Consider the following 18,796-nt stretch of genomic DNA (forward strand, 5'->3'; position numbering starts at 1 on the left):
ACTGGGGAATCTGGAATGGAAGTGTTGTGCTTGTGCTTTTCATTTCCTCAAGAGAGCCCGTGTGGAGGCAGCAGCGAGGAGACCCACAAGATCTTGGTTTAAGTAAATCTCAAAACATTTTTAAAGCAATATGTTGAAAACCTGATTTTTCAAATTATTCGTAATAACCCCAGGCTTCCAGCAAAGCTTCAGAATGAGGGATCTTCTCAACAAAAGAATAATTTATAAAGCCTTTTCAAGTACAGCTTGAGAGGAAAGGTAACTGACAAGATCTAAGAAAATATTGACCATTCTTGCAAAATTGAAATGGGAAAGGGATTTTGAGTGATACATCATTATTTAACACTTGTAACAAAACTGCATAAAAAGACCGTTTCAATCTGTGTTATTGAGAGGTCTGGAGTACAGACAGTAGCCCCTAGTAGCACACCTAAGCCATTTACACGTCCAGATAATGATTCCCAAAAGTTACAGCCTTTCAGAGTAACAATTAACAGTTAGAACTGTCTGTTTCTTTGATTTTCTCAGCATTAGTTTCCTTCTGCAGCTGCTTGCTTTTCTCTTCTTTCACTTTGCTCTGATTCAGCACGTTCTCAGATGTCTGATCCCCTCTGGTGGAAACAGGATCTAAAACTACAACTGATTCTGTCTCTTTTTCACTGTTAGAAGCTTTTCTTGTAAATTCAGTGAGACTAGTTGATCTAAAGGAAAAACAATAAATACATGAATATAGATAACAGCTCACATTTCTAGAAGGAATATAAATATGCAGAGAAGCATTTCTATTATTATTTCTATTACATACTACTAATAGAAAGTATCACTAGGACAGATCTACCAAAATAATAAGCATTTATAGATTTAGCAGCCGTTACATACAGATAGTAGTGCACAAAATGCAACAGTCACATTACTCCTCCTGAATTGTTTGTTAAGCCAGCCATGGAAGATATTTCACAGGAAAACAAACTTAAAAATCACTGAGAAAAATCCTTAGACTATGAAAGAACCAATTTAAACTCTTAAATATTTTTCTCTCTGCTCATCTCTGAGCTGGATGTAGGTTTCCTCATGTCCAAACAGAGCAGCTGGACATGTAAACGGACAGAGAAAATGCTCCCAGTTCCTGCAGCCTGGAAGGAGAAGATGGCTTCTCCTGCACATCTGCAGCCTCTGCAGGAGGCAGTGGTGGTTGGTGCAACCCGATCTTCTGCAGGCTGTTCGAGGTCTCTCTGGGAGCAAGTGCAAACGACTTCTGAGAATTCACCTGCTGGATTTACTGAAATCCAGAGGGCGTTAGACCTGCACTCTGCACTGCAGACACAGGGTTACAGCTTGGTTGCTCACAGGGCTGGGATCTTTGCAGAGAAAAAGCCCTCGGAGCAGGGAAAGAAGAGGGAAGAAAGGTCAGAGACACCAGGGTTGTTTGTCAAGGCTGGCAATAAACACTAAAAGCACATGTCTATATTGAAAAGCTTTGTACTAGTGTTGAAAGCATGCAGGCAAATACTTAAGATTGGCTGGAATGCACCAGTAGAGAGCAAGGAAAAGCTGGGGAAAGCACAACCTGAGGAAGTGGCAGTGGGGCATCTCCATCATCCTGGGCAGACAGGAGCCTGCAGGCCTGAACCTCCTTCACCTGCTTCCCAGAGCCTCCTGGCCCTGTGTGCCACCATGTTCTGCCACAGGGCAGGCACAGCTGCCCCCAGCCCACCCTGAGGGAGGGCTGTACCCACTGGTGCAGACACCATCCAGGTGTCCACACCGAGACAGCCACAACCACCACAGTGGACAAGTGCAGAGCATCTCGGTGCAGGAGGGTCCTACATGCACCAGTGGGTGTGTGGCTCTGCTCCCAGGAAGCTGAGAGCTGCTAAATGCATCTGTGTTTGCTCATCCAGAGCCTTTCCTTTTCCTTTTTTTTTTTCTTTTTTAATTTTTCATGCTCTCTCCTAAGAAAAGGCCTTCCATACTGCTAAGGTAACACCCTTGAAAGGAAAAAGTAGAATCAACTGGAGGCCAGAGAAAGAAATTCAGCTACTGGATCCATCTGCTACAAACCACCCTTTCTTGTGACAGTCTTTGTCCTAAAGAAAATGACAAGGAAAAAAACAACAGGTCACCCCACTCAACAATTAGAGCCTGGGGCAGAGAATGTACTGGCTCCCACCTGAGGGGGAGAGTAACTGTGCAGCTTAAAACAAATAAATAATCACAGAAACAACAGTTGCTGCACTTTCCATTTCAGAAAGAATTTACTCAGGTTGCTACCAAAACACTGGATACAGCAGATGAAATTCCATGTTCAAGCTTTAATTACCAGAATTGTCTCTAACGTTAGAACTTCGGCATAAGTTAATGAACGCAGAAATTGGCACTAATAGATACAGTTTCAGACTCATTTGCTTATCATCAGAAGCTAGTGATTTCATAAGGAAAATAAGCATTATTTTATGCAAAAGTTGCCAATCATTCCAGAAAATACAAGGTGAGGCATTTTGAACGTTACTGCAAATTAAACTTTTTAAAGCAGTGTAACCAGAAAAGGGTTATTTTTAAAAGTGCTACCTCTGAAAAGCTGATTGCCCAACACTATAAAAGTGGTCAAAGCCATAAATGCCAAGTTCATTTTTATTTCACTTTGGAGGTAACTATCTTTCAAATCCCAACAGCTGGACTATTTAATACAATCTGGTGAATCAAAGTATAATTCTTCACTGGGCTCACAGTGGGGAGTCTGCATTAGTGCATGGCAGCATTCCAACAACTGATGCACAGCCAAACGCTCGGAAGTCTGTTTCATTTACCACAAAAATGGATAAAACTGCAATCATATTTACCCCTTTCAAAGGACAGAGAAATGAAAGATGTCGATATAAAGAAGTTTAATGGAGAAAACCAGTGATTAAAGCAGCATTTCAGGCACAAAAATAAGAATTACTATTCAGACTTTGTTGTACTAGCGTTCCCTTCTTCAAATCCTTTACACTGTTGCAGCACCAGCCTGACAGTGCTGCTGGTACAGCTGAGGTATTGTTAAAAAATTATTGACCCTATTTATCATGTATTCATAGCTCATTTTCTATAGTTTGTCAAGAGCAGAATACAGGCATAATAAAGTTTCAGTGCAAGAATAAACATAATTTTGCTGCTCCCTTTCAAAAAAAACAACCCAAAAACATACAGGTTTTGCTGCTACAAAGAAAGCTGAGGAAAGCAATTAGTGCAGCCACATTTAGCCACAGTTTTGAACAATCCCAAATTTGTCCAGCCAAGGTATTTGCATTTAACTCTATGCAAAGCTCTTGCTTTAGTAAGATTATGTTGTTATCAGCATTCCTGTTATTTGTCCAAATATATACTTAATCCAGAAATTGAGAGCCTAGTTCTATTGCATTCTTTCAGCCATGATTGCTCAAAAGTCTGCATATATTTTTATGACTAAAAATACAATCTGTACTGTGAAATCTAAATTTAGATGATAAATGCATTTTAGATTAATGTTTGAGGTACCCAATGTCCCATGCAGGACTGAGGGCTGTTTGTGATACAAGAGTCACAAAAGCAATATATTCCATTTATATATTTACAGAAGATGTAAAAATACAGGGTTAAGCCTGACAGGCCATCTGTGAACTCGAACTGCTGCCCCTTTGTAAATAATTTACTGTAGAAGTGGAAAAGGACAAAATAAGGATAGGATTGTCAGCTGAGACTTGGATTTTCTATTTCCTCTGGTTAATATTATAAAACTTTGGTATTATATTTAACCTTGCTCAGTGCTCTGTTCATGAAATAATTGTAATATGTTTCCATTACAAAGCAGAATTTGATGTAAATATAATGGAAAATTTTATTGGACAAAGGCCTGTGCAATTTCCTAACACGACATAAAAGCAGAAAGCTAAAGGAAACCATTCAAGGAAAACTGTAGGAAAATCCATGGGGTTTACAGCATATTTAGAAAACATTGGCAAAATCTATTCCAGCAAAAACAGGTTTTGCAAGTACCTAGTATAAGCATGGGAGACTCCATGTAAAATACTGTGCCTGGAGTCTGAGCTGGTACAAATGTAGTAATTTCTGCTACAAAAGCCAACACTTAACATGGCATCAAACCAAGTACACTTTGTCTTTCAGCAAGCTCCCTCATCAGAGATGCTGAAACAGCTGTCATTGCTCTTCAAAGCAAAATTGCTTTCCAAACCAAAATAAAACTCCACTGGTGCTATTCCTGACTCCCCAAAAGATGAGATTTGAAGCATTAAGACAGTTGGTCACCACCAGTTGCTCCTTTATAATGCATTCCAAACCATGCCTGCATATTGATTATAGCTTTATTTGCCTAACTACCACCCACCCTGACCCCAGCACACCCATTTTCCTCCAAGACCCTCATCACTGAGGACAAACATCACTAGTGCAATAAAGCTCTTACTCCAATCACCATGTCTTTTCCAAACTGCCACATAAGGAAGGCTTGCAGCTCTGCTCTCCCACCTCTGACCCAGACTAACCAGCCCATGTTTCCAGCCCATATGGAGAGGTGGGTCTCAGCCCAGCAGAGTACCACTGTGGCCCCTCTGTTGCAGCCCAGACCACAAGAGCCAAGTCAATTTTTACCCTCAGTCAAAATCTTCCATTGAGGATGAAGGACATGGATGTACTTATTAAGCATTTCAGATTTTTTAACAATGCAGGGGAGTAACACAGACAGGACCAAGGGTTCATACTGAACAATGATATAAAATACACCAATTCCCAGTCTTGAAAGTCTTTGATGAACAAAAAATTCCATCACACTGAAGTATCTGTAAAAAGGCAATTATACTGAACACAAACAGTGACACTAGAGAATTAGTCTGTTGGTTCCCTCCTCTGATAGTATCAGTACTATCTATAACACCAGGTTATAGAAGAACTCTTCTGCATTTCAGGAATTGCCTCTGCTAAATCTGAGTAGATGGGTGGTCAACATGGCAGTGAGCAGAGTGGAACTGCAGACAAGCTTTAGTATGGAAATTGTTCCCATTTTTAGGTGCTTTTTTGAAAATGTTCAAAAAGATTGGCAATTTCATTTATATGAAGACTCTTGGAGAGCTTCTACCTGCTCTGAGAGAGTGAGCACAAAAAGTGCAGCCTAAGAAAAATGTTTAAAATTGAGGAGACCTCCAACTTCCATGACATCCCATTGTTTTCTTCATTTGTTATTCAAACTAAATTGCCCACGTTCAAGCTGCACTGGAAAACCTTAGCAGTTCTGTCTGGCTGGGGCTGAGCTGGTTCCTGCAGAGCTGGTAGATGATTCAGGGGTGCTAAGATTACAGCCAAGAGAAGGAGGACAAATCCTTTAATTGTATAAAATCATCAGATTAAGACTAACCCTCTCTGTGGTTCACTCTGTTAGTGGAGAACTCTGCTGCCCAGAAACAAAATGTTTACAAAGTGCTGGGGAACAAAAAAAAAACACCCCAACAAAGAACCCGGGGGCAGGGCCAGACACACCTTCTCCTTCTGTGTCTGCACACCACAGGGAGCCACGGGAACTCTCTTTCCTCACAAGGGAACTAAATTGTCACCTATTTTCTTTTAAGCAATTGTTACAGAATTGCACTCACGCTGGGTTAAGCATTTGGGAAGAAATTTGCAGAGGAAGTTACCTGAATACTCAGGTAAAGCCTCAATTTCTCTATAGGACACACATCATTGTTGTCTTCCCCCTCAGTACCACCTCAGCACACTTCACACATTCCAAATAATCTGCTTAATGGCTTCGGGTCCTTCCTCTATTAATGTCCTGCACTGAAAGAACACCTCACCTAGTGGTTTGAAACCCAAATTTTCCTCCTGAATTAATTTCTTTGAGCTGTCATCACTTAGTTTGATCACAGGGAAATTTCAGAACCAACCTGGTTTTGCTGATTACAGACCTTTTCCACTATCCCTCCTTTGACAACCCATATGAGTGGCCCAGCTGATGCAGCTGGAGGTCAATGCTTTGGTAACACTTCAACACAGGAGTGAGCATATTTCAAGTCCTACTTTAAACAAAGCCTGAAAATTCCTTACCTGTTAGTATTTATGTTAGATTGTCCCTGACTTGGGGTGGGAACGATCCAATATTCTACTCAATGAGCTGAACTTCTGCCTACTTATTTTTCACAGACAGATCTTCAAGACTGGGTGTTTTTCAAAGACTTGACCTCACTCAAGGTGAATAAAGAATGACAAATAGGGCTGTTTGCATTTAGATGTCTGTAAGCATCACCTCCTCTTTCAGATAACAAACCCAGTAAATGCATGGTGCAGCAAAGAGAAATATCTGACAAGGATCCCTAAGGTTTTCTATAAGAAGCTCTACATTAAAATCTAGGTGCAGAAAAGGGGATAAATGCTGCATTGCAAGAGACACCTGGTAATTATGAGACCTGCAATCCTCTACGGTGCTGTGAAAGGTTTGCTTGGCTGCTGCAAACAGCTGAAGCAGGTCACACCTTTGTAAAGAAACTGCAAATGATGAGACAGCTGCCTTAGGTGTGAATAAGGAGGAGGGGCACAATAAAACTTCCCTGTGCCTTTGTTACACTTGGGGTACCTGGCCAAAGCAGCATACCGTTTGTTGAATGAACATGCTTCATTTTAGGAAGTCGTGTGGTGCAATCAGAGTAGATGTGCAGAGGGAACAGCCTGTGCTTCAGTAATGTCCTCAAAACATACATCTTGGGTGTGTGTGTGTGGGCTATTCACTGAACTGGCTCTGATGTGGCCCTAGGCCAGGCATTAAAAACTAGATCCTGTCTTCTGGTTTAGTTTCACCCATCTAATGAATCCAGGGATTCAGTTTATGCACTAAGACCACTCCAGGACACAAATCAAAGCATGGCAAATGGGGACAACAGGGAGATTCACTTCACAAGAGTTCTGCTGATCCAAACAGAACCACTAGCAAAGATGTAACCCAGGGAAGCTCAGAAAAACGCATCATTAAAGAGCCAAGTTGTCAGACATGTTAGACAAATGAACTTCCTTCAGATGTCTGCTTCAAACGAGCCCTGCTTCAGAACAGTTACACACCTTGGAGTCTGGAGGCTGCTTTGACTAACCTCTGCTGCCAACAGCACCCTGGAGAAAAAGAGAAGTAACTGCCCTTGGACATGGTATGAAGCATCTAGGCTATTTCTGCTCCTCCCTGCCAGCCCAATGGCAGGGGAGTGTGAGAGCCCCAGCGCCTTCCCTTGCTGGAAAATCATCCTCAGCGACGAGCCTTTCCAACTACCAGTGACTGGGTGCAAAGAAGCCCTCCAGAACTAAGGAATCTGGCCCACCACATTTGTTTTAATGCTTTAAACAGATAAAGTGAAATGTGTCTTTTCAGATGTCACTGAATAGGCAAGCTGAGAAATAAATTGAGCTTCACGTATGCTTTTATAACACATAACAACTGTGACAGTTAACACAAGATCCTTTTCACTGTCAATTCACCACACATTCTGCAAGACCTTGGGGCCTGCAATTATTTCATTTCCTTTCTTGTAAATGCAATTTCCACTTAGTTTGGTGGAATAAAAGGTAGACAAAGGTGGTGGGAGTTGCTGTATTTTCTGATTAAGGTTATTGGTTCAAAACTGTAGAAATCAACAAACTACAAACACAGTATTTTTCAGGAGCAGCCTCACCGTTCTGTCAGGGTAGCAGTTCAAGAAAACGCAGTGGCATTATTCATGTCAAATTAACTGCTGAACAAATCTTCATCTTTCTGATTAAATTAAAATGAAGATCACCTTTCTTCTAAGGATACTTATATGAAATAAAAGGGGAAAGCACGTATGATTAGAAAAGGCATTCTGCTTTTAAAACTCAGTGTGAATTAAATAAAACTGTCAGACACAAAGGGAAATTGGGCTCTTCATTCATTCAAAAATAAACAACAATAGTACCTGCAGGAGAGTGAAGTACCTATCAGTCCATAAAGACAGATGTGAACTGAACTTGCAGCTCATTTGTCGTGACTTACTCCTTTGAACTAAGCAGTGATGACTTGCTAGAATTGGCACTGGTGGTATTTTTTAAGTGATGGAAGAGGAAAACAGAGGTTTAATTAGCCATGATTACAATATTCTGCTGATCTGATTTGTCTCATCTGTTTTCTTTTCTTGAAATGACAAACTGACAAACGACCTGGCAAGGGAACTGAAGCAAGTGCACAGACTAATTTCTAAAGGAGCTTGGTATTGTTATAAAACAAACCAATCCTCTGTGGGATCTGTCTGAAATAAATAATTCTGAAGCAGTTTTAACTCTTTGATGCTGAACTGCCACCCTGGCTCTTGAGTCTGCCAAGTCAAAGCTCCCTCTACCTATCTGTGCAAATGCAGAACGAACTGGGGTCTTGGGGTGTTTTGGTTTTTTTTAAGAATCTTAATATTGAGGTTTCAAAGTAATTCAGAGTTTTTATTGCCAAATATTTAAAAGTATTAGTTAGCACCCATTTTGGTCCAACAGAAACTGCCCTGCACACCCACATACAGAGTAATATGACTCATACAATTCTATTTTTGAAAAGAATTGCTAGAACTACCTTTAAAAAAAAAAAATCAAGAGTGGAATATGTAACTATCTTCTCTCTTCTCTTCAGATATGGAAAAAACCTCAACCTCATCATTCCTTGAGAAATCACTGAGTTTGGTTTGGTTTGTGTGGGTTTTTTTCTTTTTTTGGCAGAGACAACAAACATCTTTTTAAAGAACATTAGAGATCCTACAGGAAGAGCTTTACTACAGAGAATTCAATCTCTACCTCATGTGAGACTGCAAATTATTTGAGGACTCTGATAAACTGCTGCAGACTGTACATTTACCCTGCTAACCCAAACTTATGTTATATAACTTTCAAAATGCACCAGCTAAACACATCAGGTACTAAAATATATTTAGAAATCCATATTCTACTTACTGTAATGTTGGCTTGGAGCCTGCACCACCCTTAGGCTCGTTAGAGACAGGACCTGAGTCGGGTACTTTGGAATTGAATTCTGTCTCCAGGTCTTTCTTGTTCAAGGCCCTTGGTGCAGCACTGGCTCCCGAGCCCAGCACAGGCAGAGATTTTGATTCTGATGTGGCCAAGATTCCAGTGGGACCTAAAACCCAAAGAAAGTTTAATTCTTCTGTTAACTAGATTGACTGATCTAGAAATAACAAAGCAGCACAGCAGAATTCAAGCTAAATGCAGAAATCAAAATGGAATTTTAACAAACAGCATTCAGTGAGTGCATGCACAGTGTCAAAATACTGTATTTGCAGCTTCTGCTCAGCCTGCCAAGATTAACCCTAACCTACAGCAACAGTGGTGCCCTCAATCCCTTTGCCTTCTGTGTCCTGCTGCCCACACAGCTCTGCCACTTCACAACTGACCAGGGCTCTCCCAGCCCCACGTGCAGGTAGAGCAAGAGTCAATCAAAAAGCCTGTTCTCATGAACAAGCAGTCAGCCAGCTGTCTATCTACAAAGTCCAAGCTAAGACCACAATGACCAGGGCTCTCCCAGCTCCACGTGCAGGTAGAGCAAGAGTCAAACAAAAAGCCTGTTCTCATGAACAAGTGTCTATCTACAAAGTCCAAGCTAAGACCACACAGGGACACCTGGTCTAGTGAGAGGTGTTCCTGCCATGCAGGGGTTTGGAACTAGGTGATACTTAAGGTGCCTTCCAACCCAAACCATCTTGTGATGCTATGATTAACACCAGCCCCATCTGCACTGCCTATGGCACAGACTCAGACTTGGACTGTGTTTCTAACCAGGCAGAACATCAACAGCTTCTCACAGAAGATGACAATAAAGCATAGCTTAAAAACTGCAAAGCCTTGCCCTGCAAAATGTTAATTCAAAACATTAGTCTTAAACCCTCATTTCTCTGGTTACCATTACTTTCAAAGATATTTTCACAGTAGGCTTAGACTATTGATCCCAGTAACAACATCTGAGCTCCAGGAAGAACAGAGGAACCCATGTATATTTGTCTGTGCACACAGAATATCCTGACAGAGGCATCTCATGGAGAAAACGGAGATGAAAAGCAACAGGTGTGACAAGGAAGTGAGTCAGTGTAGAAGTAAACAGGGTTCTCCATAATGGCTGAAATGGCAGTGGTCTGGAAGAGAAAGTAAAGCTTCAAGAGTCACTTAATGCAGGGAAAAGAGGAAGACTGTGGAGGAGTCCAGCCACTTACTGCCACTGTCCTGGTCCGTGGTCACTTTTCGGCGTCGCAGAACTCGTTCCAGCTCCGTTTCACCGCTGTCTGTTTCAAGGGACTTCAAACTTCGGGAGCTAGTGGATTTGTTCAGTGTTTCCTGCAGCAAGAAACAGGCATAAAAAGCTCTGTGAAGATACACCATGCTTTGCCAAACATCCCATATACACAATGTGAGAATGTTTTACACTGCAGAAAAGCAACTGCAGCTCTAGAGCAGTGTGTGAAGCAACAGCTTCAGTACAACAGAGAGCTCTGGGGACTTGGCTCACCACTCCTCCCTGTACTTGGATTTCCCAAAGCAGGGATTAGCCCCACTTACCTACACATTAGAGGGCTGATATCAGGCTTAAGAAAGATGCTCTGGATCACTAATGAACAAACAGATGTTTGCAGGGAACTGCCAATTACCTCCATCTTCATATTTTTTCAAAATCTGCTGGAGCAAATGCTCCAGCCCATGTATACAACTGACCTCTATTAGCAAAAAGACCAGAAAAGATCCAGAAAAGATCCAGAAAACTTTCTATTTTAGTATGCTTCTGTGTTGCTGCATCCTGGTGTGGACACATCTGCAGAGGTCAGTATGTACTAGCTGCAACTGCAGCATGCTATTATATCCTATAATCAATCTGATCTGCCATAAACCTCACCCTATGTCCACATACTTCATGGTTTCTCTTAAGTTGAGATCTCAAGTTGAAACAGTTTTTTTAATACACATAAACTAGAAATGCATGGCACTCTGCCTGGTGCCAAGATTAGTATTTTGTATCAGTGAAGCTGCAAGTACAGCAGCACCTTTCCTAAGAAGTGGGGGGGGAAAGGCCTTAATCAAAGTCTGAAACTTCCCAAAGTTTCCCACAGCAATTTTAATATGCATACTGTAAGCATTTCTTAGCTGACAAGAGTCAGTTACTGGATCAGCAACTACTTCATTGTAAAATTTACCCAAAATGTTTATAATGCAACTGAAAATTTGGGACCCCGTGTGCTGTTTCATTCTCCCTCCGAGTCTTGCCATCTTTAGGAATCCCCAAGGAATCCTGTTTATTCAGTGTCAGACTCATAGAGCATTTTTCTAGACCATAAATAACATATTATTAACATCTTTTGTTGACAAGCTCTTAATTTCTGATCAGAAATAGCAAATGGCAAAAGTAAATGGCATCACAAGTTGCAAAAGCTGTGCTACTTTCAAGATACTGGCAAAGTAACTCTAGCTCTTCACCTCCCCAACCAAATATTTTCTTTGGCAACTATCTGAAAGGTAAGTGAGCAGGTACACGATGAATTACTGTGTTCCCAATCTGTACAAATGTACACATACGAAAGCAACTTGAGCAGGGGAGTCACTCAAACTCTGCAATTTACAGAACACAAATGTGTTTTGTTTGTAACAATTATATGGAGGTCTACAGGAAATGCATAATTAGCGCGGCAACAACAAATGTTTACTCCATCACATCCCACCTCCGTGTTTGTTGTCTGACTGTGCATAATGATGGGTCTCAAGAATAGACTGGAATTGGATTTTATGTAGTTTGTCTTATACTACAAATATCCTGAAGGGCTCAAAAGCAACAAGCTAGACACAGAAGTGCAGTGACTGCAGGTTTCTTTCTGCTCCCCCTGAAGCACATAATCATGTCTCCCCTGATGCCAGTGATACAGTCAAAGCAGTAAAACAGCTATTAGGAAACGAAAGGACCTTCGGCAGGATCACTGAGTCCAACCCTCACTGATCCAAACAGCACACTAGACCAAACTATTCATATACTTACAGAGTTCTACTTAAACCATAATATCCATGTTGCATTTTATTCCTTTTCTAGTTATCTCCACACTTAGTTATGTGTTCCTCTAATTAGAGCTCAGCATTAAGGTCTGGGGGCTTTCTAGATGATTTAATCCCTTCTTCCCTTGCTTTCATGTGACTAGAGAACAGTAAGTTTAACATGTCGTTGATGCCACACTTGTAATTTTAGATCACAGCACAGGCTGTGGCTACACTCTTTGCTGTACTGTCTTGCTTCACTCAACACAACACTGAAGTTATTTTTATAAGGGCAGTTTAGGTGCTATCACAAATTATTAGAAGGATCAGCCTTACCTTCTGTGAAGTGGATGTGAAGCATTTTGCTTTGATGTGGGCAGAATTTCACTGGTTTTCACCTTACAAAGGCAAAATTTCACCTGATGTGCCAAAGTTATGCTTCAGCTTTAAAAGCTTCAGGGTCACAGAAGTCAGGGAGCAAGAGCTACAGCTCCTTCTGACTGTTAGATACAATTTTAGCACTTGTGCAAAAGAAACAAGCAGTTTAATCAGCAATGCAATACACGAGTAAAGGAGAGGCCCACAGCAAATAGTACACTGCTCTGAACAGGACCAAACACAAGCCTAATAGTTTTATTTAGTCATATATGGGTATGGGGACAGCTATTCAGAACCATTTATTTAATATATGACTGTAGACAAACTAAAGAACTCTTGCTCTACTTAGTCTATGTCTAACAAGAACTGTGGTTCCTCAGGGAAGAGCAGTTAAGAGCAGCTGATGATACGAACCCTCCGTCTACCACAATGCAGTTCAGGAGATTTACTCTGGACTCTCCCTCCTTAAGCATCCCCACTCTTGAGTACCTGGAAATTTTCCAAAGGATCTATGGCAGATACAGACCATAATATCCCCTCTAGTGGCAGAAACACACAAATCCAGAGCAGAGCTAACAGGCTAGTTTTCCCGAAAATAAAATTCTGTTAGCAAGACCAAAACCAACCTTTCAGTTGGACCAAAGGTCCAAAGTGGAATTGGGGGATTCATTCCCAAACTGCTCTACAGCTTCAAACCAAAACACTAAGACAAAACTTTCAAATACTCAGCTGTTTTGCACAAAAGGCCTTGTCAGCTCAATGAGAAGAAAAACCTGAAATAGAAATGACAAGTTTTCTTACCAGAATCCCTTTTAACTCTTTCATTGCACTTTCAGAGGGCTTTGGTGTTTCTGGCTGTAAATAAGCACAACACATGCATGTTAAAAATCATGTGAAATGGACCATGACAGACTTTGTACTTGAAGACAGACATGGCACAAGGGTCTGCTGCACAGGTGTGCAGTTGTATTACATTCCTCTGCTTTCTCCTCTCCTGGGCACTCGATTGACATTCAAGCTGTTGGCTTATACAGATGAAGGGGAAAGTCTTAGCTCTTAGCACTGTGAATCACAGCCTACACATAAGAAAGATTATGCTTTGTGAAGATCATAGAATCATTAAGGTTGGAAGGGACCTTAAAGATCATCAAGTTCCAACCCCCTTGCCATGAGCAGGAAACCCTACCACTAGATCAGGTTGCACAAAACCTCATCCAACTTAGCCTTAAAAACCTCCAGGGATGGGGCATCAACAACCTCCCTGGGCAACCCATTCCAGTTCCTCACCACCCTTATAGTAAAGAATTTCTTCCTAATATCTAACCTAAATCTCCGCTCTCTGTGTAAAACCATTACCCCTTGTCCTATCACTATCTTCTCTGATAAAAAGCCCCTCCCCAGCTTTCCTGTAAGGAATATTTTATAGCAGCTACATTCAGGTATTAGTTCTAAGTGTTGCATAAAAACAAGAAATACTGCTAAATACATTCAACTTCTTGATCATCCCCTTCCCCCAGTTCAGTTATTCTCTCTGTGCTTTTTCTCAGTAGCTATTTGTTTACAAGATGTTTGGCTTCAGTTCCTTTCTCTGCCAAAAGAACCTGGGCTTCTATATTTACTTACTGTTGGCTTCACTTATTTTTCTGTTCTTCAGATATATGCTGCTCTAAATCATTTTATTCACCATCAAGCCAAGCAAATGAGGTAAGACAGACCTCATTTTGAATGTTTTACAAAAAGCCTGGTTTATTTTTCAGTGTAAATTACTGTACTTAGCCAATATTTCTGCTCAGCTATTTATTGCAAACCTTTGTTTTAGGCCTGCTTGACTGGTTGACTGGTCTCAGATGAACTCCCTTTTTAATTCTGTCCATCATTTCTTCAACAGCTTGTCTCTTCAGATCTGTAACTTCTTCACCTGTTCCAAAAAATCAGACCATATCACATTCCAGATATGAACTACAGAGAAATAGTACAGCAAAAAAACACACACATATGTGCCATATGAAAAAGGGGGGGAAAAAAGAGTGCTTGAGGCAAATAAATACTTGGAGAAATATGGCTGATGCTATTCAGAGACACAATGTTATACCTTATGTAACAGGAATTTTAAATAGAGTTTTTCTCTCTCACTTGTCAAGGCACTGTTGATGATTCATAGAAATGCACCCTCTGTATTGTAAGGTGATTTAACGTCAGGCTTTAATTTCGCAAACAGGCTGTTTCAAGTACAAAAGCTTAATTGATGGTATGGGATAGAAACCACTCATTCTAAGTCCTTAACAAGGGTCAAAACAAGCCTCAAGTTGGATATAATCACTAAATCAAGAAAGAACCTTCCTTCTTCTTTATTTTTGTTAAGAACAGCTCAACTATTAAGAGAAGAAGCAGTTTATATGTGATTGAAGAAAGGTCAGAACTGTTAGAAGTTTGTTAATAAATAATAAAAGAATGGGGTGTAGAGAACATCAGTGAATTTCATAGCATTTCCTGCAATCACTGCAACAGTCTCAACAAAAAGGTGTAATCAAAACATCTAGGATGCTTCAAGGTAAGGAAACTTGATAAATGAAGGCAAGATAATTGAACTTTGACTGAAAGATGGACTCTTCATCAGAGATCTCGGTACAAAGTCACTTTGCTAATTACTTTACCAAGACCAACAACTTCATTTCTCTCAAACTGCTAACCAGTTCCCTCAGAGACCTGCCCAAGTCACCCCATTCCTCAGTTCCTACCCTGAAAAAAACCCAAACTTCCTTTCCCCCACTTGCTGCCAGTTGGTCCCATCCAACAATCCAGCCATGCTTACATGCTACCACAGTCTGCCGACAGTGATTTTTGCTACAACAGTTATATCCTATACCTATAATTTCAGCCAGGTCCCCTTCTCCAGCCCCCTCCTTTGTTTAAACGGCAGCAAACGAGTTAAGCAATTCACTACAAACAAACTCCTGCTGTTTCAGAAGGAATAGAGAAACAGTGAGAAAAACCTTGCTTATTTAACTGCCTGTCGAACTAGCTCTGACTCTTTAGGCACTCGCGATCATTTGTAAATCTGTACTTAATTCCTGCTCTCAACCTACTAAGTTTCCAGCTTCCATTAACAACAATAGAATGCAATTTCAGCTGTTACTTTGCATGCAGAGCCACCTTAGTGCAAGATTCTGTTTTGTTTTAGGTTTTCAGTATTATTAAAGGATTAGCATCACAGTCTACTCTGAGTGGTAATTTCCTAAAATATGAATTGAGGGGTGAAAACTGAGGCATTTAACAAATTAACTCTGCAGAGAGCCTCTGGACTGAAGAAACCACAAACAAGAAGCCATTTGGAAGTTGGAAAATTGCCTGTGTTATCCTGTATATAACCTGCTCTCATCTGAAAGCTTGTTGGGTTCTTCTGCCTCTTCCCTGTGGAAGTGCAAAGCCCCAGACATGCTGTAGCTGCAGCTACGTGCTCTAGTATCTCCAGAGTAGAGGCACAGGTTGAGCCTCTCAATGCTGCTATAGTGCAACTACTACAGGCAGTACCAAATTACCAGGGTGCAACTCAACAAGCTGCACAGAGTCAGTGTAACAGCACAGGGCCCAACCTAAACCATCCTGTTCTCCCCTTCTCACCTAGCACACCACCATAGGCAGCTTGCTGCTTATCTTCTCAGGTCCTTCTGAGAGCCTGTAGTAACTATGACCACCCTCTCCCCAAGGGAAGAAAAAAGAAAGGTGACTTTTTCTGCCACATCAGTGAATGAAATCAGCTCAGTGACATATCTAATAAGCAGGAGAGCCAGAAGCAGGAAGATAAGAATTTATTTTCAATTACAGCATGTGCCAGGTCTTCCCTGAAGTTTGTTCATACTAAAATCCATTTGGAAAAAATAAATTGGATGCTGATCCCCAGCTCAGTGGTGGAGATATAGATGGCTATGAGGGCTATGCAAATTTCCTGGGGATCTCAGGGAAGCTTGCAGAACCAAAGCTAGAAAGCCAAAGACACTGCTGCTTCCTACCTCAGAGCACTTTTGGCTGGGCTGCAATCACATTTCTGGACTGCAAGGTAGACGAATATGGTGGGACATGGACAGCAGTTGTTAATGTTGACATCTATAAGCATTTGCATCACTGTCTGTACCCAGCTCATTTTTGTTAGCATTATCTGCAGTACCTGGTGGATAATCTGCATGACTTGGAGAGAGGATGAGCCATACCTGACTCCTGCTGAGGAGGTTTCTCCTTCTTGCTCACGTTGGTGTTGGAGTGAGATCTCTTGCGAATCATTGACATGAGAGACCTATGGGGGAAATGGAAGTGCAGATTGTCATCCTGTCCTGTGTTAGGCACTGTGAGAATGAGCTTGAACGCGACACACAAACAGCTTGCACATACCTGATTATACAGCTACTTACAAAAGACTCATTTAACAGTTCTTGAATGCAGATGTATGTACTAAACTAACCCCATAATGCCACCCACCAAGATGCACCAGAGAAATTGATTTCTTTTTAACACACATTAGGCACAAATCAAAACACTCCAAGATTTGAATATTAAAAGACAGCGTCTCATTGTGACACATGACAAACTGAAGCTGCTCCAGCATAATACAAGGAAAGAAGAGCTGCAGAATTTAAAGTGAAGTATTATTCTCCAGAGGACACTTAAATATGGTGTTCAGTATCTCCTCACCAGCTCCAAGTTTGTAATCTTCTTACAGTGTCAGATAATTATCCCTTCACTATAGTCACAACGTTGAAGTCCAGGCGAGGAAATGATTCATCTTAAAGCCCAAGCTCCTCTGCATATTTTGATGTGTCAGTGGGGCCTATAACTCCCTACTGAACACTGTTCCTTATGGAATGGAGTGACACCCCTGACACAGAGGGTCAAAACTCTGCCCCAGAAAAAAGCAGTATCCAGAGACTAGGCTCTGAAATCACCTCTGCATTTAAATTTCACAGTGCCTGAAGGCAATACTATGATTTAGCTACTACAGGACTTAAAATGGAATAGTGTTATTTATTTCAAATAATAAAGAGCACAAACTGAAACAAAAAAAAGTCTACATCTCCACAGAGTTAATTCATGCTTAGTGAGAAAGAAGTAAGCAAGCCAAGAGTTAGCAGACATACAAGGAGTAAAAGACCAAAACAACTGTTCACAAAATGTTTACTTTGATCTCGTAAAAACAAAGAAAGATGCACAAAGGGATGAATTCTCCCTAGTAATCACCTCTATTCATATATTTAACACAGTAGTTAACGAGACTCCTATATGTAATTTCTATTACAGAAGGTTAGAAAGTGTCATCAAAGTCCATTTGTTTTTAAAATCAAGCAGCAAATTAGATTAGCCGAGCTCCTAAAATTAACTGAGTACACCTTTGGACTTAATTAGTTAATGTCATGCCTGATACATCATGTATTGCTTAGTCTCTTTTACAGTCCTTTCAAAAATTAGGCTTAATTTTGATAATTTTGCCCAAAATTGCTTGATGATGATGTGGTGATTTTCTGGGTTGTTTTTTGTTGTTTTTGTTTTGACTTATGAAAGCAATTGTGGGAACTCAATGGAGTCTGTGTTTTCATCCCCAGGATCTGACAGCAAGGGGGACACAGTAACCCAATGTATCCTTTGGTTCAAAGGGGCTTTCTTACAGTAGATTCAGACAAGCACTTCACAAATCTATAATTACATCTATCAGGTGAACAGAAAACAAAAGCCTCCTAAATTTAGAGGAGACAGGTATCCCTCCTCTTTCAAAGTCACAGCCTAGAGAATTGGCTGGGCTTGGCAAGGCAGCCACCATCCAAAATTGGTCAGGGTGCTTTTCTGTTGGCAGGTGGGGCAGAGAGGGTGTCCTGCTGGTAAAGAGGCCAAGACAGATGAAGAAAGCCTTTTTTTCTCTAAAGACACTCTTCCTGCTTGGCTGCAAGCTTGTGTAATGCATTCAGCTTCAGCAAAGCATTAATGCTGTGACCCTTGGCTTAAGCACTTACCGTATAGGGTTGGGAGGAGGTGGAGGAGGAAGAGGAGGAGGGGGTGGTGGTGGAGGAGGTGGTGCAGGATTTTCAGACTGCTGTACTCGTTTTTGGAGTTCATCAACTGTGTAAGATCAATAAAGCAAACTGGAGTGAATTCTTGGTTTCTCACATCGGTTCTAAAAAACAACTCTAATGGTTTAAGGGAAAAAAACCCTACTAATTAACTAAAAAAACAAACAAGACAAAACCACACGATTGCTAAAGTCCTATTTTTGGCAATATTTTCTACCAAAAACAGTGTCCTACCTGCACAGGATTCTTATCAAACCAGTTACCTCCAACCTGAGCTACTTCTGAAACTAAATCAACACTCTCCCTTATACAGAATTCTTCATATAAAATTACAGAGAAGGGAA

The 18,796-nt window shown here is 40.9% G+C and overlaps 1 protein-coding gene across 1 annotated transcript in view; it reads right to left on the bottom strand.

The window, feature by feature from the left end:
* Positions 1-207: 207 nt before the first annotated feature.
* Positions 208-18,796, bottom strand: part of KIAA1598 (KIAA1598 ortholog) — a 53,252-nt gene continuing 34,663 nt past the window's right edge. The window contains exons 11-17 of the mRNA XM_010003960.1: positions 18,396-18,501; positions 16,608-16,690; positions 14,208-14,317; positions 13,201-13,254; positions 10,224-10,344; positions 8,953-9,136; positions 208-701 (exon numbers count right to left, since the gene is read on the bottom strand). Of these exons, the coding sequence (XP_010002262.1) occupies positions 491-701; positions 8,953-9,136; positions 10,224-10,344; positions 13,201-13,254; positions 14,208-14,317; positions 16,608-16,690; positions 18,396-18,501 (869 nt within the window). The 3' untranslated portion in view covers positions 208-490. The remainder of the gene's footprint in view (positions 702-8,952; positions 9,137-10,223; positions 10,345-13,200; positions 13,255-14,207; positions 14,318-16,607; positions 16,691-18,395; positions 18,502-18,796) is intronic.

Source organism: Chaetura pelagica, unplaced genomic scaffold (genome assembly GCF_000747805.2).
Source record: "Chaetura pelagica isolate M959 unplaced genomic scaffold, ChaPel_1.0 scaffold248, whole genome shotgun sequence".
NCBI classification, from domain to species: domain Eukaryota; kingdom Metazoa; phylum Chordata; class Aves; order Apodiformes; family Apodidae; genus Chaetura; species Chaetura pelagica.